This window comes from Puma concolor, chromosome A2, assembly GCF_028749965.1.
Source record: "Puma concolor isolate L17-30 chromosome A2, mPumCon1.1.hap2, whole genome shotgun sequence".
In the NCBI taxonomy this organism is placed as follows: domain Eukaryota; kingdom Metazoa; phylum Chordata; class Mammalia; order Carnivora; family Felidae; genus Puma; species Puma concolor.
In genome coordinates, this window is record NC_141668.1 from 109,801,688 (window position 1) to 109,826,995 (window position 25,308).

General features: G+C 41.8%; 1 protein-coding gene and 1 pseudogene across 24 annotated transcripts in view; one reads left to right on the forward strand and one right to left on the reverse strand.

The window, feature by feature from the left end:
* The window catches only part of SLC41A3 (solute carrier family 41 member 3), a 130,112-nt gene that overhangs the window by 64,575 nt on the left and 40,229 nt on the right, over positions 1–25,308 (reverse strand). For 20 of the 24 annotated variants that reach the window (XR_015248185.1, XR_015248184.1, XM_086697237.1 and 17 more), the window contains 2 exons: positions 9,613–9,753; positions 3,802–3,946 (listed from right to left, as the gene is read on the reverse strand). Coding sequence is in view for 22 of the 24 variants with exons in the window: in XM_086697237.1 (XP_086553363.1) it covers positions 3,802–3,946; positions 9,613–9,753 (286 nt within the window). In the remaining 2 variants the exon portion in view is untranslated. The remainder of the gene's footprint in view (positions 1–3,801; positions 3,947–9,612; positions 9,754–25,308) is intronic. The other 4 variants (XM_086697242.1, XM_086697239.1, XM_086697231.1 and 1 more) reach the window with 1 other exon arrangement.
* LOC147583399 (forkhead box protein O1 pseudogene) lies at positions 9,956–24,872 on the forward strand (annotated as a pseudogene).

The window sequence follows — 25,308 nt, forward strand, 5'->3', positions numbered from 1 at the left end:
CCTGGAAGAAATGGACAAATTCCTAAACACCCACACTCTTCCAAAACTCAATCAGGAGGAAATAGCTTGAACAAACACATAACCAGCAAAGAAATTGAAACGGTTATCAAAAATCTCCCAACAAATAAGAGTCCAGGACCAGATGGCTTCCCAGGGGATTTCTACCAGACGTTTAAAGCAGAGATAATACCTATCCTTCTCAAGCTATTCCAAGAAGTAGAAAGGGAAGGAAAACTTCCAGACTCATTCTATGAAGCCAGTATTACTTTGATTCCTAAACCAGACAGAGACCCAGTAAAAAAAGAGAACTACAGGCCAATATCCCTGATGAATATGGATGCAAAAATGCTCAATAAGATACTAGCAAATCGAATTCAACAGCATATAAAAAGAATTATTCACCATGATCAAGTGGGATTCATTCCTGGAATGCAGGGCTGGTTCAACATTCACAAATCAATCAACGTGATACATCACATTAATAAAAGAAAAGATAAGAACCATATGATCCTGTCAATCGATGCAGAAAAGGCCTTTGACAAAATCCAGCACCCTTTCTTAATAAAAACCTTGAGAAAGTTGGGATAGAAGGAACATACTTAAACATCATAAAAGCCATTTTAGAAAAGCCCACAGCTAACATCATCCTCAATGGGGAAAAACTGAGCTTTTTCCCTGAGATCAGGAACATGACAGGGATGCCCACTCTCACTGCTGTTGTTTAACATAGGGTTGGAATTTCTAGCATCAGCAATCAGACAACAAAAGGAAATCAAAGGCATCCAAATTGGCAAAGATGAAGTCAAGCTTTCGCTTTTTGCAGATGACATGATATTATACATGGAAAATCCGATAGACTACACCAAAAGTCTGCTAGAACTGATACATAAATTCAGCAAAGTTGCAGGATACAAAATCAATGTACAGAAATCAGTTGCATTCTTATACACTAACAATGAAGCAACAGAAAGACAAATAAAGAAACTGATCTCATTCACAATTGCACCAAGAAACATAAAATACCTAGGGACAAATCTAACCAAAGATGTAAAAGATCTGTATGCTGAAAACTATAGAAAGCTTATGAAGGAAATTGAAGAAGATATAAAGAAATGGGAAGACATTCCCTGCTCATGGATTGGAAGACTAAATATTGTCAAAATGTCAATACTACCCAAAGCTATCTACACATTCAATGCAATCCCAATCCAAATTGCACCAGCATTCTGCTCGAAACTAGAACAAGCAATCCTAAAATTCATATGGAACCACAAAAAGCCCCGAATAGCCAAAGTAATTTTGAAGAAGACCAAAGCAGGAGGCATCACAATCCCAGACTTTAGCCTCTACTACAAAGCTGTCATCATCAAGACAGCATGGTATTGGCACAGAAACAGACACACAGACCAATGGAATAGAATAGAAACCCCAGAACTAGACCCACAAACTTATGGCCAACTAATCTTTGACAAAGCAGGAAAGAACATCCAATGGAAAAAAACACAGTCTCTTTAACAAATGGTGCTGGGAGAACTGGACAGCAACATGCAGAAGGGTGAAACTAGACCACTTCCTCACACCATTCACAAAAATAAACTCAAAATGGATAAAGGACACGAATGTGAGACAGGAAACCATCAAAACCCTAGAGGAGAAAGCAGGAAAAGACCTCTCTGACCTCAGCCGTAGCAGTCTCTTACTCGACACATCCCCAAAGGCAAGGGAATTAAAAGCAAAAATGAATTACTGGGACCTTATGAAGATAAAAAGCTTCTGCACAGCAAAGGAAACAACCAACAAAACTAAAAGGCAACCAACGGAATGGGAAAAGATATTTGCAAATGACATATCGGACAAAGGGCTAGTATCCAAAATCTATAAAGAGCTCACCAAACTCCACACCCGAAAAACAAATAACCCAGTGAAGAAATGGGCAGAAAACATGAATAGACACTTCTCTAAAGAAGAGATCCGGATGGCCAACAGGCACATGAAAAGATGCTCAACATTGCTCCTCATCAGGGAAATACAAATCAAAACCACACTCAGATATCACCTCACGCCAGTCAGAGTGGCCAAAATGAACAAATCAGGAGACTATAGATGCTGGAGAGGATGTGGAGAAATGGGAACCCTCTTGCACTGTTGGTGGGAATGCAAATTGGTGCAGCCACTGTGGAAAACAGTGTGGAGTTTCCTCAGAAAATTAAAAATAGACCTACCCTATGACCCAGCAATAGCACTGCTAGGAATTTACCCAAGGGATACAGGAGTACTGATGCATAGGGGTACTTGTACCCCAATGTTTATAGCAGCACTCTCAACAATAGCCAAATTATGGAAAGAGCCTAAATGTCCATCAACTGATGAATGGATAAAGAAATTGTGGTTTATATACACAATGGAGTACTACATGGCAATGAGAAAGAACGAAATATGGCCCTTTGTAGCAACGTGGATGGAACTGGAGAGTGTGATGCTAAGTGAAATAAGCCATACAGAGAAAGACAGATACCATATGGTTTCACTCTTATGTGGATCCTGAGAAACTTAACAGAAACCCATGGAGGAGGGGAAGGAAAAAAAAAAAAGAGGTTAGAGTGGGAGAGAGCCAAAGCATAAGAGACTCTTAACAACTGAGAACAAACTGAGGCTTGATGGGGGGTGGGAGGGAGGGGAGGGTGGGTGATGGGTATTGAGGAGGGCACCTTTTGGGATGAGCACTGGGTGTTGTATGGAAACCAATTTGACAATAAATTTAATATATTGGAAAACAAACAAACAAACAAACAAACAAACAAAAAATTTGCTATGTGCTTGCATACTGATGTCTCACCCCAAACCAGAACATACACATCACAAAACAGTACAGTTACTCACCAGTGCATCCCCTACACCTCACCAGTGCCTGGCACACAGTAGACACTCAGTAAGTACTGAGTAAGGAATGAATGGGGGGACATTCTATGGTAATTGCATGGCAACCGTGGTTGCCCCTGAAATGGGTGAGCTCCCTGAAGACAGGGTTGTTTGTCACTCCTTGTGTGTTCCACCTTCTGCAGACATGGAGGAAGCATCTGATGCATGGCAGGCGGTGTGACAGGAGCAGAATAGGAGAAGGCCTATTCTAACGGGGCACCTCTCTGAGGAGCTGACATTCTAGCAAAGGGGTGAGACAGAAAAGAATGAAGAAAATGAAGTGAACAATTGCAGATGTTTAGAAGTGCTCAATAAGGAAAACAGGTGCAGAGTGCAGAAGAGCATGTCAGCAGCTGGGAAGAAGGACGGAGGGCAGAACTTGAGTGAGTCAGAAAAGACCTCTCTGCAGAGATGAAATTGAGGCTAATGCTAGAGTCTTGCTCCCTACAGGACTGCAGATGCCAGAATCTTCCACAGGCCCATTCGCAAGCTATGCTCAAATAACATTTAAAGACTGACTGACTGAATGAGTGAATGAATGGATGGAGAATAGATGAACAGATGAATGTGTCCACTGAGCAAAGGCCAGTTCTCTGAACAAGCAGAGGGAAGAGAAATGGAGTCAGCAGCTCACTCCTGCACACATACATTGCCTAGGAAAGGACTCATTGTCCTCCTTGCCCATCCATAATGTGGGGCTTGGAGATTTAACTAACAGGCTCTCCCCCACCCTCTGGCAGGACATGTGAGGCCCCACCATTAGTGCACCCATCTTCCACATCTCAAGGAAATGAAACACAAAGAGTTGAGAGCAGAGTACTGAGGAATGGAGGACAGAGAGAGCTAGGAGGGGGTGGTAACTGGGGTGAGGGCACAGCTCACCTAAGGCAAATGCAGCGAGAAAGGCGGTGATGACACTGCTGGCACACAGCAACTCCACCTTCACAAAGTCCAACTCCTCCCTAGACATAGCACCCAACAGCAGGGCAGCCACAGCAGCCAGGAACCCCACAACAGTGGCCTGCACCTGTCAGGGCAGAAATCAGAAACATGAGGAAAGGTGTCTCTGACCATCATTGTTCCTCCCTGCCTTTCCCTCCGCCTCCTCTCTGACCTTGAGGTCACCCAACCTCCTTTCCTCACCCTAAAATTTGCCAACAGCCCCTCCAACCTGGAAAAAACAAACACCTTGCTTCAATCCAACTCCCTTGAAAACTATTGTTTTCTTGTTCTGCAACTTGTTTGATGCCATTTTCCATCACAAAATCTTCACCTCCTACTCAGCCCTTGGCCAAGGGCCACCAGTCTCTTGCTCATGGCTCCTCTCACTGGTCTGGGCAAAAGTGCTCTGTAGCCCCCAGCTGCTCAGACAAGCAACTTCCCCTGCAATGTGGAAATCCACGATCCACAGCTACGCCTTGGAAGTCTCTGTGCACACTCTGTCTCTCTCCCAGACTTTCCTTCCTTGGCAATTGCCCTTCATGCTGGTGGCCCTCTTTCTCTCCATTCTCCCCCATCCCGGCTGCAATTCCCATCTCATCTCAGTGGCGTCACACCTCTGCTGCTCATGCAGGCCAGTACCATGAGGTGCCCAGATGTCAGTATCAATACTGGCATGTTATCAGTACAGTTGACCCTTGACCAACACTGGCACTAGGGGTACCAACACTGTGTAAAGTTGAAAACCTGTGTATAACTTGTCACTCCCTCAAAACTTCACTACTAACAGCCTACTGCTGATCAGAAGCATTACCCATAACACAAACTTGATTCACACATATTTTGTATGCTATATTATATACTGTATTCTCATAATAAAGCTAGAGAAAAAAAATTAAGAATATCATAAGGAATCATACATTTATAGTACTGTATTTATGAAAACAAATCTGCCTATAAGTGGACCCATGCAGTTCAAACCCATATTGTTCAAGGATCAACTGTAATTCAAATGTCTCAATGGAAACATGCTGTATTATTAAAGAAGCCTAAAAAAACAAAGAACTCTACCATATATATGGATGAAAATGTTCCCCAAGTTAACCCACATGATTCCAGTGAAAGTCCCAACAAGACTTTTCATGGCACTTGACAATTTATCTTAAGTTCCACAAAGATGAGTAGATGTGCAAGAACAGCCAAGACACCTTGAGAAAAAAGATCAAGAGGGAGTTTGGCACATTCATTATCAATAGTTTTAAGGCTACTGTAATTAAAACAGGGTGGTACTGGCAGAAAAATAGACAAATAGATCAGCAGGACAGACTGGAGTCCAGGAATACCATCAAGAATAGATGAAAATTTATATATGGAAATTTAATATGATAAAGGTGGCATTTCTAATCAGTATGGAATGGGTGGGTACTGAATAAATGGGGTAAGGAAAAGTGGATACCTAGGGGAAAAAAAAGGATTCCTACATTATACCATTCATACACACACCCCACTAAACATAAAACCTAATGTATGAAAAGAAAAAATATAGGATAATGTGTTTCAGATTTTGGATTAAATACTCCTTCTGAAGATGTGTAAAATCTCTGAAGAAAAATGAAATAAGCTGTATATAAATCCAAGTATGACTTCTATGTGATACCACAAACTTCAAAGACAGAAACTGAGTAGGAGAAAATATCTCCATTTATAAGTAATAAAGGGTTAGTGATCAAAATCATGAAGTCCATTTTACAAAGCAATGCCAACTTTTGTCTTTTTAATGTTTATTTATTTTTGAAGGGGAGAGAGATAGAACATGAGCAGGAGAAGGGCAGAGAGAGAGGGAGACACAGAATCTGAAGCAGTCTCCAGGCTCTGAGCTGTCAGCACAGAGCCTGATGTGGGGCTTGAACTCATGAACTGCAAGATCATGACCTGAGCCAAAGTCAGATGTTTAACAGACTCAGCCACCCAGGCACCCCAAGCAATGCCAACTTTTTTTTTTTTTTAACGTTTATTTATTTTTGAGAGAGAGACAGAGCATGAACGGGGGGAGGGTCAGAGAGAGGGAGACACAGAATCAGGCTCTGAGCTGTCAGCACAGAGGCCGACGTGGGGCTCGAACTCACGGACCGCGAGATCATGACCTGAGCCAAAGTTGGCCGCTTAACCGACTGAGCCACCCAGGCGCCCAGACGCCAACTTTTTAAAAAAGATAACCCAACAGAAAAATGTACAAGGAGTATAAATTGACAAGATACAGAAAAGGAAATACAAATGGCTAAAAAGCAAACAAAAATGTGACCAGCTTCCCAAGTAATAGGAAAAAAAATTTAATCCCAATTTGAAAGTAGGTATCTTATTTCTTTGTAATTGATGTTGGTGTTCCTCTATGAAAAGGTCAGTGCCCTCTCAGTTTTGGCGGGGGTGGGTGGGGAACTCAGCAGGTGCTAAGCCCTTGTCTGTGCTTATCCAATTAATGAATCAATCAATGAGTGCATGGGTACACTATATTTATCCCCCAGACTAGGTAAAATTAAAATTTAAAAGGTTTAGGGGCACCTGGGTGGCTTAGTCGGTTAAGCATCTGACTCTTGCTTTCAGCTCAGTTCATGATCTCAAGGTTCATGGGTTCGAGTCCTGCAGTGGGCTCTGTGCCATCTATGCGGAGCCTGCTTGGGATTCTTTCTCTCCCTCCCTCTCTGCCCCTCCCCTGCTCTCTCTCTCTCTCTCCCTCAGAAATAAATAAACATTAGATAAATTTTTAAAAATTTAAAAGGTTGATAATATAAAATACACATTGACAAATATGTGGGAAAATGGTTCTCTTACATATAGATGGTGGTAAAATTGGTACAGGAATTCTGGGAGGAAACTTGGCTACAATTTACCCATATACCTTATGATCTAGCATTTTCTCAGTACAACATTTGCACATGTGAACAAAGAACCACGTAATAATGAGAATAATGACTGGAGCTGACATTTCCTGAGTGCTATCTGCTATTCTAAGTGATTTTCATTCATTAAGTCATTTTTAAAAGTACAAGTTACAGAATTATATGTACAGCATAATACTTTTTGTGCTTAAAAAAAAAAAAAAAAACACAGAAAGACAGGGACACCTAGCTGGCTCAGCTGGAAGAGCATGTGACTCTTGACTTTGGGTCATGAGTTTAAGCCCCAGGTTGGGTGTAGACATTACTTAAATAAAACAATATTAAAAAAAAACACAGGAAGCCATAGCATATATTGTCTATGGCCACATATACCTATATGGCAAATACAAACTAGTTTAGAAGAATACTTTCAATGCTGGTGAGGTTATGGAGAAGCTAATAATTAAAACATTAACACTGGTGCTATTACTTAATACTAAGCACTGAAATGTTTTATAATCCTTTTTGGAAAAATCTAGATCTTTAAATTGTTCATACCTTGTGAACTTGTGGGAAGTTATCTTCAGAAATTCGTGCAAAAAGAGAACAATGTCATTGTGGTGTAATTTATTGAGCAGAAGCCTACAAACAATTTTATGTGCACCCATGTGATGAAGGTCGAATGAGGTGGGATAGGGCTGAATTTGGACAGTTTGCAACGGCCCTGTTGGACCAGCTCTTAGTGGCTGCACTTCAGTCTTACTAGTTGAGTTCCTGGGTCCTACCAGTTGTTAAAAATCACTCATGGGTATATTTTAAATATTACTGTCGGGTGTATTTGTGATAGAATATGAAGTTACTAAAAGTTCAATTATGAAATTTATTGGACCATGTGTGACTCAATGTTAAGCTCCTTAACAAACAGAAGAGACAAACTGATATCCATGCTATGAACCAGAATGTGCCAAGCCAGTGTCTGGCCCAGGTCAGCACTTAATGAATGTTGGTTGAGAATCAATCATGTGGAAATGTGCATGCATATGGACAAGGATTTGGAAACTTGTAGCTCAGGCACTTATTACCTGCCCCTTGCCAGCCTCTCTGTTAAGGGCATCACGAGCATCTCATTTAATATCCAAAGCTCTTCAGCCATAGGCCATGGTCCTGGCACAGGTGACTTGGCTCAAGTGGAGAAGGCAGACATCTACACACAGAATTGCAACCAGGTCAGCTGCAGCTGCATGTGCAAGGCCCCAAAGAGTACCTGGTGTCGGGCTGGAACTGAGACCTGATTGGAACTTCATTGCCAGAAGAACAAGAAGAGACAGGACATTCCAAGGAAAGGCAACCACACACACAAAGGCAGCAGGTGTGGGGTACATGAGGCTGTGGAAGGGAAAGGACCAGACCAGGAGTACCTTTGGGCCAGGCCTACACTTTGACAAGTAGAACCAACAAAGGAGCTTCAGGAGGAGGCAGTTTGATCAGCTCTAGGATTTAGAAAAGGTCACTCAGGTGTCCAAGCAGAGGGGAGCCAGAGGGGAAGGAACCTGGGGCAATGAAGAAGTTTGATGTCAGTGATGCAGGAGACCAAGAGGCCAAGGCAAGGAAGAAAAGAAGCAGGGCTGGATTCAAATACAGCTCAGAGGCAGACTCCTCCGCGAGTGGTCATAAAGTTGAGGAGCAGAGATGCTGAGAGAGACTCGGTCTCAGGCTTGATTAATGGGAAGACTCCTCACTAGGCACAGCTACCATGATTGGGAGTTTACCACATGTGGCCAGGTGCCATGGCCTTACATGATTGAAACCTCACAACAGACCATCTTACAGATAAGGTGAGGTGATTTGCCCAAGGGTCTACCCCCAAAATGAACTTTCAACCATCAAACTCTTAGGGATTGGGGACTTCACAAGAGGTAAGTGTGAGGAGATAAGGTGATGATGCCAGATCTGGCTAAGGTGTTTCAGGGATGCTTCGGGGAGGGGCAAATGGAGATGCCCCGTAGACAGCCAGAAACAGTGGCTCTAGAACCCAGGTGAGAGGTAAAGTGGATATCCACCTACTCTGATGGACAGGGAGATACAGCTAAGCAAGTCTTGTGTGGTCTGCCCAAGGCCAACCTGTTGATAAATGATAGCCTTAACACCAGCCTGTCTGATCTTAGAGTCCAGGTGCTTTGTGCAGCCTCAGGCTGCCCCCAGCCAAAGAAGCCCAGAAGGTTCTGGATAAAACTACTTCCTCTCTTGTCCAGAGCCAATCTCTTCCTAGTCTCCCCCTGCCCTAGACTTCCTGATTTTGTAATACTCTGAGACTCCTCGGATGAAAGCTTAGCCCAATTAGGGTCTATTAGAAGGAGGTTCAAGTTTGAACAAGCATGAAACATTTAAGGGACAAAGGTGTGGGGACTGGAGGATATCCTGCAAAAGCTGAGAAGGCACAGGGTGAGAGGCAGGAGTGGGGCCAAGGAGGAACTTCCAGACAGGAAGAATCTCCAGAAACTATAAGCAGGATCATATGCACGAGGCAGTCAGAGGGTACACCAATTAGGATGTCAGTGACTTTGGCAAGCATAGCTTAAATCAAGACAGTGGGAAGAGAAGGCAGTTAGCCCTGTCCATGCTATGAGAAACAGGAGTAAGTAAGTATAGGTGAATCTTTCAATAAGTCTGTCTTGGAAAGAAGGAGGTAAAGAAGCTGGAGGGAACTTGGGTTCCAAGAAGAGGCATCTACACTCCGGTGCCAGTGCCTGTAGTTGGGCTGATCCTCCAGCTGCCACATGAGTGTGGTCTGGTGGTTACAGAATGGATGAGGGGCCCATTCCCAAAGCTCAGTCTGGAGTACAGGGACAAGGGCTCACTTAGTCTTTGCTCTTCCTACCTGGAGCAGGCCTGACTGCAGATTCAAAGCAGGAAGGAGATTCATCAAATGGACAAAGGGGAGAGTCACCTGAATGAGGGCGAGGTTACTGCTGATAACTCTGTGCTGCTCTTGGGTGTCATCAATTTGTCCAGTGTTGGCCTAGGATGAAAAGAAAAGGGCAAAGGGTAAGTCTGGCTGGTCAAAAAGCCACGTGAAGCCTTCCTGGAAAACGCAATCTCTCAGGAAAGAAATCAGCAAATACCATTTCATTAACACCAGAACAAATTATTCTGCCCAACTTTCAAAACTGATGTGGGATGGGAAGGTAAGACACAAATCCCTTTGAGAATAAGATGGTATCATGAACCATCTCTCCCATACTCGAGTATTCAAGCACACACAGAGGTAAGTGTCACCAACAATTTCAGAGCCACCTCTCAAACTCATCCATGGGCAACAGGGGGAGGACCCCTGCTGAGAAGCTGGTTTGCATCCTCAGCTAGGTCTTCAGCTATGTTCTCCTCAGCACCTGCAATCCCTTTTCCCACTAACAGCAAGTCACATCTCAGCTGACCACTAACCTCCTCAATCTCACTTCTGCAAATCATCCCATTTAAGAAATGTTTAAGTCCTTCTTAGGATAAAAAAACATGATCAGAAATACAATTTTCTCCTTTAAAAAATGGTAGTCGGCTTCTAATTTCATAGCATTTTACTGCAAAATTCAAGATGTAGATAAGAAAAGGTTTCAAGCAAATATACTTTTCTAGCTCCTTTGAAATTAGTTCATTATGTTCCTGAACTCCAAAGAAAAAATAAAATTACTTTTCATTTTCAAATAAGGGGAGGCTTTTCTTTTCAGCATGATGGAAACCTCAGGTGTAGCACACGCCATGGAGCCAGGTGACTTTTACTTCACACAGGTAGATTAATATGCATCTTGGGAGTACCCACCGGGACAAGGGACTAAGGTGGAACAGAACACAGCTACACAGCTTGCCACACACCAAACATGCAAGGCCAACAGGCTCATTTCCCTTCTCTGCTCCATGCTATGCTGGGTGCTTGCTGGACTCAACCAGTGCATTTACTGTGTCCTATCAATCCACCAACTCTAACCCTGTACTCATCAGATAAGGGGGAGCTACCAGCCCATGACACCTGAGTATTAATTAGAAGGGCATTCCTTCCTCAATGGCTGAACCAGAAAGGGAGTGATGCCAAGAGGTGCAGCAGGAGGACAGGAGGACTGGAGGGCTGGGGAGCTTGCAGAACTCATACAAATAAGGAAGGAGGAGGACCTGAGGGAAAGAAGCTGTGAGAAGGGGTGAGATGGTAAGGAAATAGGATTTCAGAGCATGTGGAATGGATGGCCCATTTTCCAGTGGGGAACAGACCAAGGCAGCAAAAGGTAGGGAAGGAAGCAGGGCAGAACCAGACTAGCAGGATAACCCACAGGGAGGGGGCACTTGGGAGCAGGTCTCCATCAAGGTAGATGGATACTGCTTTACCCTGGAATGGTGGTCCCAGAAATGTCTGGGTAAGAGCTGGAGAGACAAAGCCAGTCCAAGCACAGGCTCAGTGGCTTTTTGCTAAGAATGTAAAGAGAAAATCAGTGGGAATTTGGGACATCTTTTATGGAGACTGACCTAGATTCATCTCAGTGGGAGACGTTTAGGGAGGCTGTTCCCAAATGTTCATTTGGATCACACAGACTTGAACATTTTAAAATGTCTTTTAATGTCTTACACGTATAAATTGCTATGTGAAATCCTATGGGGTCCTATATCAGTTCTAGATTTTCTAAATCTTTTCTTATTGGCTACATCATAACAGGTTGCTTTAACGGATTCAGATCATGAAGATGACATATCCTCCGGGCACCTCTCTGGGTCTGGATTGTACCTGGAAGGCTGACCCATATAGATGCATATACAAGCTCCCTTGCCCTGTTGCTTCTGGTTGGTTTTGGTCAGTGGGGAGTCACGGAAAGTCACTGGAGGGACAGCAAGAGTGAGGGTGCGGTATAAGCATCTCTGTGCCCTTCCCACTGCCCCAGTGGCTGCGCTCCTCCACACAGACCTGCAGCACCAGCCAGATGGCCCTTTCCTACAGCTCTCCCAGGTTCTGAGAATCAACCCTACCTCTACCCATCCTCTTGCCCCTTTCAGCTTAGACTGATCATCACTTCCTCTTATTGCCAGTCTTAGGGTGATTCACTGCCTTTTTGCAGTTTCCCATAATCCTGCCCACAATGTGGTCAACTCTTCATTAAACCCTGCTCAGCTCCCATCTGTATGTGCCACCTCTCTCCTGCCAGGATCCTGACTTATCCACTGAGTTTTATCTTCATAAGGACACTTAGCTTATTCACAATAAAAAAAAAAAAAACCCAATCTGTCATTATTTTGTATATTTTTTCCCAATAACAAATATACCAATTTTTTCCAATAACAAAAAAAAGACTTACTGGATTAAGATGGAGGACTGAATGTTTTACTATCCTTCCTAACCAAACTGAAGGATAGGGAAAGACAATCTTTTTATTTTGAATTAATTTTAGACTTCAAAGGAGTTCCAAAGTTAATATACTTTCCTATATATCCTTCACTCAGCTTCTCCTGATTTTAACACCTTATATAACCACAGGACAATTATCAACTGAGACATTAAGGCTAGTACAACTCTATTAACTAAATGACACAACATATTCAGATGCCTCCAGTTTCTTCACTAGTGTCCTATTTCTGTCCCAGGCTGCCCATGTAGCTAGTCATCATGTCTCCTTGTTTTTTTTCAATATGTGGCAGTTCCTCACCTTTCATTGTCTTTCATGACCTTGACACTCTTGAAGAGTACTTGATTAGATATTTTGTACAATGTCTCTCAAATGGGTTTGTCTGGTGTTTCCTCATGATTACACTGAGATTATTGGGTTTTGAGGGAAATCAGGCTATAGAGGTATAGTGCTTTTCTCTTCACATGGTATCTGGAAAGCTGTCATACCAACATGGCTGATGAGATGTGGCCTTAACCTTGGTCCTTGGTTCAGGTGGTGTCTGCCAGGATTCTCCACTATAAACTTACTGTGTTTCCCTTCCAATACTCTGTTATTTACTAGTGAGTCATTAGGCCCATTCCATATTCAAGGCAAGGGAATCCAGCTTCACCTCCTAGAGAACAACGTATCAAAGATTTGAGGACATCTACAAACTACTATAGTGATTCACAAGTATTTGGGGAGATAGTTTGGGGCAAAGCAAAGACCCTATTTCTCCTTCAAGTGCCACCTACTAATTCATTAGTGGATTTTGCCTGTGATCAGTATGGTATTCTTCTAATGGTGATTTTATATTCCTTCATTCTTTGCACATAAAATTTTCTCTGAGATACAGAGGTCCCTTCTCCCCCTCTTAAATCATTTATTTACATAGTATGATTGGACTCATGGGTATTTATTTTATTCTTGAGGTCATAATACTATTATATTTATTTTGTCACTAACACTGCTCCCACTGTGGCCATTTGGGAGCTCATTAAGGTTGTCTTTCTGACATGTACCCACATGCTGTTTAGTACTTCCTTACTTTCTGGCACTATCTGATACTCCAGGTACATCTTGTATTTTCTCTGCCCCAGTTCTAAGATGAGCCATTTTCCCAAGAATGTTGGCTTCTTTTATTGAAGAATGGTATCAGAAATCAAGACCTAGATGGCAGATGTGTTAGGTGCCACTGGGATGGTACTGCTTCTAGGTTCTGTTAGTGGGAGAGCTAGGAAATGTATGTATGGATCCTAACCCATGTATGTACACATACCCATGTCTATTGTTGTACCTATCTGCATACATATTAAAACAAATGTGAGTCCATATTCATATTTCTGAGTCAAACCCAGGATCATAGGGTTAATTCTAGCATTGAGGAAATGATTTTTAAAATGGACACAAGTTGTGGAAAATAAAAAGAGGTATCTATAGTTTAACACAGCTTAAGAGGGCATCCCTAAATAATGTAAAGCAGGAGTTAGGTTGGAGGAAGGACCCATAACCAAAAGGTCTACTGCACAAAGCAGAGGTAGCCCTGGGGATGATGGGAGCAGAAGGGAGCCTGGGACAACTGAAAGGGCTTTGGCCCAGAGAGCAGAGCAGGAACATCCAGAACAGTTGGCCTCTTCCCTTGTCTGCCAACAATGAGACACCTGGCCATTGGGCTCTAAGCAGAAGTAGTGTGTGTGTGTGTGTGTGTGTGTGTGTGTGTGTGTGTGTATGTGTTGGGGTTAAAAAGGCAAAGCAGTGCCCAGAGTGGCCATGATAAGATGGACAAAGAGTCTCTAGACCCATAAGCCCAGTTACTGGCACATACTTCCAGGTAACCTATTTTGACTCACCCCCCACCCCCCACCCCAATCACTACAAGTATCCTCCTCTAAAGGACAGCATTCAGAGATTCACAGAGTAAGAGGAAAGCTAAAATAAAATGATGCTCAACCAACCAAAAATCACTGTTCATGAAAGGAAGGTCACAATCATGAAAGAGATTCATCAGACTCAACAAATGGAAGCACCAAAATCTAAGGAAACAGTCAAAACAGGAAACTGAATAAGACTCTAGGGCAAGCAAATTAACAGATGTGGGAGAATGGTGCTTCCATAAGTGAAAAGACAATTTTAAATTCTAGAAAGTACAAACATGATCTCTGAATTTAAAAGAGAGGATTTAAAAAAAAAAAGACAGAAACAAACAAAAGCTCTTCATTAGATGACCTCAATAACACAATGGTCAGAGAGATGGAAAGTGATTTAGTGAAATAAAACATCAAGCAGAAGTATTCCCCCAGACCAGACACAAATACAAGAAATGTGAAAAGAAAGTTAAGGAACTCAGAAGGTAGATTCAGAAGTTGCATTGTGCACCCAATAGTAGTAGTAGGGGGTAGGGGGTGGGGTGACAGAAAGAATGAATACCAAAATATTATAAGTAACAGCAGCAACAAGGTTTCCATAGAACTGAAGACAGGCATAACCCTTTAGATAGAAAAATCTAAGATATATGTAAGGTAATGAGAAAAGGCCCTTGCCAGAGACATGATGAACATAGCTGATAAAGAGAAATATACCAAAAAGTCCAGATAGAAAGGTGAACAAATAATCTAAAAGAAATTAGATTCTAAAACTAATGGGGCTTCCAGGGGGGCATGGCTGGCTCAGTCAGTAGAGCATGTAACTCTCGATATGAGAGTTGTGCGTTTGAGCCCCCCAATGGGTATAGACATTACTTAAAAATAAAATTTTATTTTTAAAAGTTATGAGGCTTCCATCAGCCACACTGACCACAAGAATACCCTGAAAATATGCCTCAGTACTGACGGAAAATAATTGTGAACCATGCATTCTTTACCCTTCCAGGTTGGCATCCAATTGTGAAGATAAAATATTGTCATACTGCAAATGTCCAAAAAGTTCACTTCCAACAAATCCTATCTGATTACTAGAAGACACACTAAAGTAAAACAAAAAAACAAATTTAAAAGAAAAGTGAGGGAGAATGATATCAGCAAGATGGAAGGCTAGGAAGCTCCAGGCCTCATTCCCCCCATGCAAATACCAAGTAAAACAAGAGACTGACCGAAACAGCTTTGTGAGAGCTCTAGAAACCAGCCAAGGATTTGCAAAATCAAGTGACCACTCACCAAGAAAAACCCACACTTAGAACAGTAGAAAATCCAACAGTGTCTTTGCTTATCCTTGCACCACTTCCTCCTTGGTACAGAGTAGTGCAGTGCATGGTGCCTTCCTCAGGATAGAAGGAAAACAGTGGACCAGTTTGCAACATCCTGGCCTTCCTGGAGGATACCTGAGGGTGTAGTTTCCATTTTGCCAGACTTGGAGATCAAAGGAAAAGGTGGCATAGTTTGGATATCAGTTTCCAGGCTGCTGAAACCCTGTATCCGGGGTGCTGGATACAGTACAGCTGCAGGGAATTGCAGGCCCATGCATGCCTGGGGCAAAGACTATAGACGGAAAAGTACAATAAAGCATGTAAGTCCCCAAGGAGAAGCAATGTTGAGTTTTTTAGGGTAATTAAAAGGTTTTTAAAGAAAATTTTCAATGTTTATTTACTTTGAGAGGGAGAGAGAGAACAAGCTGGATAGGGACAGAGAGGGAGACACAGAATGCAAAGCCAGCTCCAGGCTCTGACCTGTCAGCACAGAGACTGACACAGGGCTCAAACTCACTAACCGTGAGATCATGACCTGAGCCAAAGTTGGATGCTCACCCGACTGAGCCACCCAAGTGCCCAAGGTAATTAAAACATTTAATAGCAGCCATGTGTGGTGAATTGGAATGGAAAAAAAAGTACATATACAGGCCCAGGGAAGACACATGCCCACAAAAAGCCTGAAAAGACTTTAAGCCTTCACACCAGACTGACTAGTGAAGGTCCTCCCTTTCATGAGCAAGTCTGCAAAGACTGGGAGAGGTAGCTATTTTCTCAAATGCCAATTTTTCGACAAAAGATGAGAAGGCAGGGAGTGCCTGGGTAGCTCAGTTGGATAGGCATCTGACTTCAGCTCAGGTCATGATCTCATGGTAGATGAGCTTGAGCCCTCTTTGGGTGAGCACAAACCCCACTTTGGGTGAGCCCCACTTTTCTCACTCTCTTATTTAATAAAGACTTTAAAATAACTGTCTTACATATGTTCAAAGAACTAAAGGAGGACATGGATAGAGATCTAGGGAAATGATGATAACAAAATGAGAATATCTACAAAGAGAAACTTTTACAAAGGAACCAAGAAAAATATGCAGCTGGAAAATATAATCACTGAATTGAAAAATTCACTAGAGGGGTTCAATAGCAGACTCAAACAGGAAGAAGAATGAATCAGTGAATTTGAAGATAATGTCATTTGAAATTATCAAGTCTCAGAAACAACAACAAAAAAAAATGAAGGAAAGTGAACAGAGAGCCTACAGGACTTATAGGGCACCATCAATCAGATCCATCCATCCATCCACCCATCCATCCATCTCATGTGTTTCCCAGAAAGGGAAGAGAGACAAAAAGGGGCAGAGAGCTTATTTGAATAAATAATGGCCAAATTTCCCCAAATTTGAGGAAATCCATGCATATCCAAATGCAAAAAGGTCAACAAACCCAAGGAGGACAAACTCAAAGAGGCCCACACCAAGAAACATTATAACCAAACCACTGAAAGTCAGAGTCAAAGAGATAATCTTGAAAGATACAAGAGAAAAGACTCCTTACAAATACAGGATCTTCAGTAAGATATCAGATTTCTCAGGGGAAACCATGCAGGTCAGAAGGTAGTGGGATAATATATTTAAATATATTTTTTGCTGGAAGAAAAAATAAAATTCACCAAAAGTTCTATATACAGCAGAACTGTACTGCAAAAAAAACCCCACAAAAAACAAAACAAACAAAAAAACAACAACAGAGAGAGAGAGAGAGAGAGAGAGAGAGAGAGAGAGAAATGAGAGCATTCCTAAATGAATAAAAGCTGAGGGAGAGTTCAATACCACTAGACCTGCCCTAGAAGAAGTCCTTCAAGTTAAAATGACAGGACTTCAGACATGCTAAAATGAGCCCTTAAAGTTAAAATGAAAGGACACTCAAGACAGGAACTCAAAGCTGTATGGAAATATAAAGTTATCCAGTACAGGTAAATATTTGGATAAATATAAAAACCTGTATTATTTTACTTGTGCTTTGTAACTCCATTTTTTATTCTTTTATATAATTTAAAAAGCAAAAGCATAAAAATAATGAAACTATGCTGATGGATACTCTAATAAAAATAGATATTTTGTGACATCAGTAACATAAAATCAAGGGGTAGAAGAGGGCAGAGGTATAAAGGAGTAGACTTTATGTGATTGAACTTAACTATTATCAGTTTAAAATACATTATTGTAATTTTAGGATGCTATATGTCATCACTATGGTAATCACAAAGAAAATAACTATAGAATACAAACAAACAAAAAAACAAAACGACAAGAGAATCAAAATGTATTGCTATAAAAAAATCACCTAATCATACAGAAAGACATTAAGGAAAGAAATATGGGACAAAAATAAAGCTGTAAGACATACAGAAAACCAATTTTAAAAATGGCAATAATAAGTCCTTACCTATCTGTAATTACTTCATTATAAATAGGTTAAACTCCCCAATCAGAAGACAGAGACTGGCAGATTTAAGAAAAAAAATGGGTCCAAATACATGCTTTCTACAAAACACTCCCTTTAGATTTGGGAGATGCCTAGGTTGAAAATGAAAGGATGGAAATATCTCATGCAAAGAGCAACCCAGAGAGCAGGAGTTGCTATATTATTAGCAGACAAAATAGACTTTCCATTTAAAACTGTTGTTAGAAACAAACAAGGATATTATTTGATGGTAAAGGGGTCAAATCATCAAGAAGATATAACAATTATAAATGCACCAAATATCAGAGCTCTTAAACAAATGCAAACACTGACAGACATGAAAGGAGAAATGGACAGCTCTACTATGATAGTTGAAGACTTTCAATAATGGACAGAACAACCAGGCAGAAGACAAATAAGGAAATAGAGTATATGACTAACAATATGGAATGACTGGACCAAACAGGCATAGATAGAACACTCCACCCAAAAATAGAACGCAAATTTTTCTTAAGTAGCCTTGAAACATTCTCCTAGATGAACCATATGTTACCCCACAAAACAGGTTTCAATAAATTTTTAAACACTGAAATCATATAAAATATATTTTCCAGTCACATTAGAATGAAACTAGAAATCAATAGCATGACAACTGGAAAATCAGCAAATACATGAAGATCAAAAAAAATTACTCTTCACAACCAATGGATCAAATAAGAAATCACAACAGAAATAGGAAATATATTCAGATAATTAAAATGGAAACACAACATACCAAAACTTAAGAGATACACTTAACACAGTACTAAGCTGGATATTTCTAGCTGTAAACAGTCTTAAATTAAAAAAAATAATAATCTCAGTCAACCACCAAAAATGACAACTTAATAAATGTGAAAGAGAAGGGGTGCCTGGGTGGCTCAGGTGGCTAAGCAGCTGACTTCAGCTCACATCATGATCTCATGGTTTGTGAGTTCGAGCCTCACATCGGGCTTTGTGTTGACAGCTTGGAGCCTGGAGCCTGCTTCAGATTCTGTGTCTCCCTCTCTCTCTGTTCCTCCCCTGATCTCACTCTATCTCTCTTTCAAAAATAAATAAAGATTAAAAAAAATTTTTTTAATGTGAAAGAGAAGAACAAACTAACCGCAAAGCTAGTAGGAGCGAGGAAATAATAATGACTAGATCACAGATACAGAATGGAAAAACAAACGAGAAGATTAATGAAACCATGAGTTGGTTCTTTGAAAAGATGAATAAAATTCACAAAACTGTAACTGCATTGATTAGAAAAAAGAGAGGACTCAAAATCAGAAATGAAAGAGGTACATTACTACTGCTTCCATCAAAATCAAATGGTATTTTTTAAATTCCAAAACCAGAAAAACACCTCACTAAAAAGGAGAAGTATAGACCATATCCCTCATGAACATGGATGCAAAAATTCTCAACAAGATACTAGCCAAATGGGTCCAAAAATACATTAAAACAATTATTCACCACAACCAAGTGGGATTTATACAGGGCTGGTTCAATATCTGCAACTCAATCAATGTGATACATCAAATTAATAAAAGAAAGGAAAAGAACCACATGATCCTCACGATAGATACAGAGAAAGCATTTGGCAAAATACATCATTCTTTCTTGATGAAAACCCTCAAGAAAGAAGGGACAGAGGGATCATACCTCAAGATCATAAAAGCCATATACAAAAAAACCCACTGCTAATATCATCCTAGATGAAGAAAAACTGAGACTGTTCCCCCTAGAGTCAGGAACACCTCAGGGATGTCCACTCCTGCCACTGCTATTCAACATAGTGTTAGATGTATTAGCCTCAGCAATCAGACAACACAAAGGAATAACAGACACCAAATCAGCAAGGAGGATGCAAACTCTCAATCTTCACAGATGACATGATACTCTATATGGAAGACACAAAAGATTCCACCAAAAAACTGCTAGAACTGATCCATGAATTCAGCAAAGTTGCAGGATATAAAATCAAACCACAGAAATCAGTTGCATTCCTATATGCCAATAATGAAACAACAGAAAGAGGAATCAAGGAATTGATTCCATTTACACTTGTACCAAAAACTATAAAATACCAAGGTATAAACCTAACCAAAGAAGTGAAAAACCTATACAATGTAAACTTTAGAAAGGTTATGAAAGAAATTGAAGAAAATACAAAAAAAAAAAAAAAAAGAAAAAAGAAAAATATTCCACGCTCATAGTTTGGAACAACAAATATTGTTAAAATGTCAATACCAGGGCACCTGGGTGGCTCAGTCGGTTGAATGTCTGACTTCAGCTCAGGTCATGATCTCACAGTCTGTGGGCTCGAGCCCCACGTCAGGCTCTGTGCTGACAGCTCAGAGCCTGGAGCCTGCTTCTGACCCTCTGTCTCCCTCTCTCTCTGCTCCTCCCCCGCTTTCACTTTGTCTCACTCTGTCTCTCAAAAATAAATAAATGTAAAAAAAAATGTCAATACCACACAAAGCAATCTACATATTCAATCCAATGCCTATCAAAATAACACCAGCATTCTTCACAGAGCTAGAACAAAAATTCCTAAAGTTTGTATGAAGCCAGAAATGACCCCAAATAGCCAAAGCAATCTTGCAAAAGAAAACCAAAGCTGGAAGCATCAAAATCCCCGGCTTCAAGTGTATTACAAAGCTGTACTTATCAAGAAAGTATGGTACTGGCACAAGAACAGACACTCAGATCAATGGAACAGAATAGAGAACCCAGAAATGGACCCACAAACATATGGCCAACTAATCTTTGACAAAGCAGGAAAGAATATCCAATGGAATAAAGACAGTCTCTTCAGCAAGTACTGCTCAGAAAGATGGACAGCGACATGCAGAAGAATGAACCTGGACCACTTTCTTACACCACACACAAAAATAAACTGAAAATGGATGAAAGACCTCAATGTAAGACAGGAAGCCATCAAAATCCTCGAGGAGAAAGCAGGCAAAAATCTCTTTCATCTTGCCTGCAGCAACTTCTTACTCAACATGTCTCCAGAGGCAAGGGAAACAAAAGCAAAAATGAACTACTGGGACCTCACCAAAATAAAAAGCTTCTGCACAGCGAAGGAAACAATCAGCAAAACTAAAAGGCAACCAACAGAATGGGAGATGATATTTGTAAATGACATATCAGATAAAGGGTTAGTATCCAAAATCTACAAAGAACTTATCAAACTCAACACCCAAAAAACAAATAATCCAGTGAACAAATGGGCAAAAGACATGAATAGACACTTCTCCAAGGAAGACCTCCAGAGGGCCAACCGACACATGAAAAAATGCTCCACATCACTCATCATCAGGGAAATCCAAACCAAAACCACAATCAGATACCACCTGACACCTGTCAGAATAGCTAACATTAACAACTCAGGCAACAACAGGTGTTGGCAAGGATGCGGAGAAAGAGGATCTCTTTTGCATTGTTGGTGGCAATGCAAGCTGGTGCAGCCACTCTGGAAAATAGTATTGAGGTTCCTCAAAAAACTAAAAATAGAACTATCCTACGACCCAGAAATTGCACTACTAGGCATTTATCCAAGGGATATAGGTGTGCTGTTTCGAAGGGACACATGCACCCCCATGTTTATAGCAGCACTATTACCAAAAACTAAAGTATGGAAAGAGCCCAAAATGTCCATCGATGGATGAATGGATAAAGAAGATGTAGTATATATATACAATGGAGTATTACTCAGAAACCAGAAAGAATGAAATCTTGTCATTTGCAACTACGTGGATGGAACTGGAAGGTATTATGCTAAGTGAAATTAGAGAAAGACAAAAATCATATGACTTCACTCATATGAGGACTTCAAGTGACAAAACAGATGAACATAAGGGAAGGGAAACAAAAATAATAAAAAACAGGGAGGGGGACAAAACAGAAGAGACTCATAAATATGGAGAACAAACTGAGGGTTGATCGAGGGGTTGTGGGAGGGGGGATGGGCTAAATGGGTAAGGGGCATTAAGGAATCTACTCCTGAAATCATTGCTTCACTATATGCTAACTAATTTGGATGTAAATTTTAAAAAATAAAAAATAAAGTTAAAAAAATTTTACCATATATTTCCAATCAGGACCTGTTCTCAAAGAACTCTGCTCAATATTATGCCATTCTCTCTTAATTAGTATAATAGTACTCTTGATTAATGGTTGTTTAATAAACAATTTATGTCTGTCAAAGGAAATTAGATTTTTGGTTAAATAATTTATATGATTTCCTTAAAAAAAACAATGTGACTATACTTAATGTGAATATACTTAATAATATACTGAACTAGACACTCAGAAATGGTTAATTTGTGAGTCTTCTTTTATGTGCATTTATCACAATTAAAAATTATTTAAAAAGGACCATGTTGGGGCATCTGAGTGCCTCAGTCACTTAAATATTCAACTTCAGCTCAGGTCATAATCTCACAGCTCCTGAGTTCGAGCCCCGCATGGGGCTCTGTGCTGACCTGGAGCCTGCTTTGGATTCTGTGTCTCCCTCCCTTCCTGCCCCTCCCCCACTCAGGCTCTGTCTCTCTTTCCTTCAAGAATAAATAAACATTAAAAAAATGTAAACATAGAGTTGCTGCAGTGGCCACCGCCATATTCAACAGACAGCAGTGCTGCGGTCTGGCCCCCAGCAGAGCGAGCGACCGTCAGTCTGTCTTCAGTCCACAGACTGTCTTCAGTCCCCTGTCCTGACCTGGGGACTCTGGCCTTCCATCCAGCCTGAGCAGCGAACCTGAAAGAGCCTAGAGCTTGATGGATCCGTGAAGTCAGAAGTCAACTTTGGGGCTCGTGCTTCCACTCCGTCGCACCTTCCTCCTGTATTCGTGGGCTCAAGGCACCAATGTCGCCCCTCCAAATCTCGGACCAGCTCTTAGTGCCCCCTCCTGGTTGGCTCTCCTGCGGCTGGGGGAGGGGTGGGCTCACCATGGCTGAAGCGCCCCGCCCTGGGTTCTGGAGATCCACCAGGACTAGGAGCCGGTGGCCCTGCCACGCTTGTGTACCTGGCCACCGCCTAGGCCGGCATTAGGCCAGCCCAGCTCTGCCACTCCAGCCCTGCCTGCCCTCAGCTGCTGCTGTCAACACAAGCTTCCTGAGCAACCTGAGCCTGTTGGACAAGAGCAGGAACTTCCAGCTCAGGCCTGGGTCCAGCTGGGGCCATCACCAGGGTTTAGTGCAGGGACTTGCAGGGCCCAGAGGCTGGCTGCTTGCACAAGTCCGCTGTCTTGGCACCTGCCCATGCCTCCAGCCGCCACCGGGCCCCTCACAGGGTCGCCACAAAAGAGGAGCTCATCCCTCAGGAATGCATCAGGCAACCTGTCCTATGCCCATCTCATCACCAAGTCCATCAAGAGCTCAGGGTGGAAGCAACTCATGCTGTCGCAGATCTAAGAGGAGATGGTCAAGTATGTGCCATACTTCAAGGGTAAGAGTGACAGCAACAGCTCGGCGGGCTGGAAGAATTCAATTTGCTTTAATCTGGCCCTACACAGCAAGTCCATTCGTGGGCAGAATTAAGGAACCGGAAAAAGTTCTTGGTGGATGCTCAATCCAGAGGGAGGTAGGAGTGGAAAATCCCCCTAGAGAAGAGCTGCCTCCCTGGACAACAGTAAATTTGCTAAGAGCCGGGGCTGAGCTGTTAAGAGAAAAAGTGTCTCTACAGTCTGGTCAGGAGAGTGCCTGGGACAGCCCAGGATCTCAGTTTTATAAATGGCATGTGAGCCCTGGCTCTCACAGCAGTGATGGCTTTAATAAGTGGCATGCATTTCACCCTCCAACTAGCTCAAATGCTAGTACTATTAGTGGGAGACTTTATCCCATTATGACCGAACAGAATGATCTTAGAGATGGGGATGTGCATTCTATGGTGTACCCACTATCTGCTGCAAAGATGGCTTCTGCTCCATCCAGTCTGTCTGAGATAAGTAATCCTGAAAATATGGAAAACCTTTTGGATAATCTCAACCTTGTCTCATCACCAATGCCATTAACTGTTTCAACTCAGTCTTCACCTGGCACCAGGATGCAGCAGACACCATGCTACTCATATGTACTACCAAACACCAGTCTGAATTCACCCAGCCCCAACTCCCAAAAATATACACACGGCCAGTCCAGCAGGAGTCCTTTGCCCCACATGCCTATGTAAACACTTCAGGACAACAAATTGAGCTATGGAAGTATGAATCATTGTAACTGTGCACCGGGACTCTTGAAGGAGTTGCTTACTTACTCTCCTCCCCATCATGACATTATGACAGTAGTTGATCCTGGGATCATTCAAACCCAACAGCCAGGTCCTTGGTCAGAATATGTTAATGGGCCCTAATTTGGTCATGTCAACCTATGGTAGTCAGGCATCTCATAACAAAATGATGAACCCCAGCTCCCACACCCACCCCAGACATACCCAGCCAACATCTGCAGTTAATGGGGGTGCCTTGCCCCATGTGGTCAGCACCATGCTCCACACCTCAGGAATGAACTGCCCCCAGTGAAGACAGCTTTACAAGTGTTGCTGTCGCACACCATGCAGATGAAAGCCCTGGGGGCCTACTCCTCAGTGAGCAGCTGCAATGACCATGGCAGGATGGGCCTTCTCAACCAGGGTAGGCTCCCAAGTGACTTGGATGGCATGTTGATTCACATGGAGTCCATCATTTGGAACAACCTCATGGACGGTGTTATGTTAGATTCTGATGCTGACAATGTGTTGCCCAACCAAAGCTTCCCACACAGCGTTAAGACAATGACACATAGCTGGGTATCAGGCCTAAGAGTGAGTTAGTGAACAGGCTACAGTTTAAAGGACTTCAGATTGTCTGACAACAGGAATGGAGAGAAGCAGTCCAAAGATGTCCTTCACCCCTCATTTTCCTTTTCTTGATTAAAAAAAAAAAAGGGAAAAAAAAGCAATTTTTTTTCCTTTCGTCAGACTTGGCAGCGAAGACACTTTTCCTGTACAGGATGTTTGCCTGATGTTTGCAGGTTATGTGCCACTGTAGGTAAGGACTGTGTCATTGGAAATTTCATTACAATGAAGTGCCAAACTCATTACACCATATAACTGCAGAAAAGACATGCAGATACTGGTGTGCTTTCAAGTTTTCTACATAAGCAGTAGCTACAGAACTATGTGTGTTTTGTTGTTGTTGTTGTCATTGTTGTTTTAAATATCCATTAGGTCAAAGGAAAGTTTTGTAATACTGTGATGGTCTCATGTCTTTGATAAGTTAAACTTTTGTTTGTACCACCTGTGTTCTGCTGACCAGATGAACCACAGAGAACCAAGCTCTCCATCCTGTGCCTCCATGGAACAGCTTTGGGCCTGTTCATAAGGCCACCCAATTTACATGAGAACCAATAGCCCATTATCATTCTGCTGAATTAATGGACTTGTCAAACACATTTGGGAAAAACAGATTAAAGGCCAGCCTTGTACAGGTCTTTTCTAATTTTTTGGTTTGTTATTTGCAAATTTGTA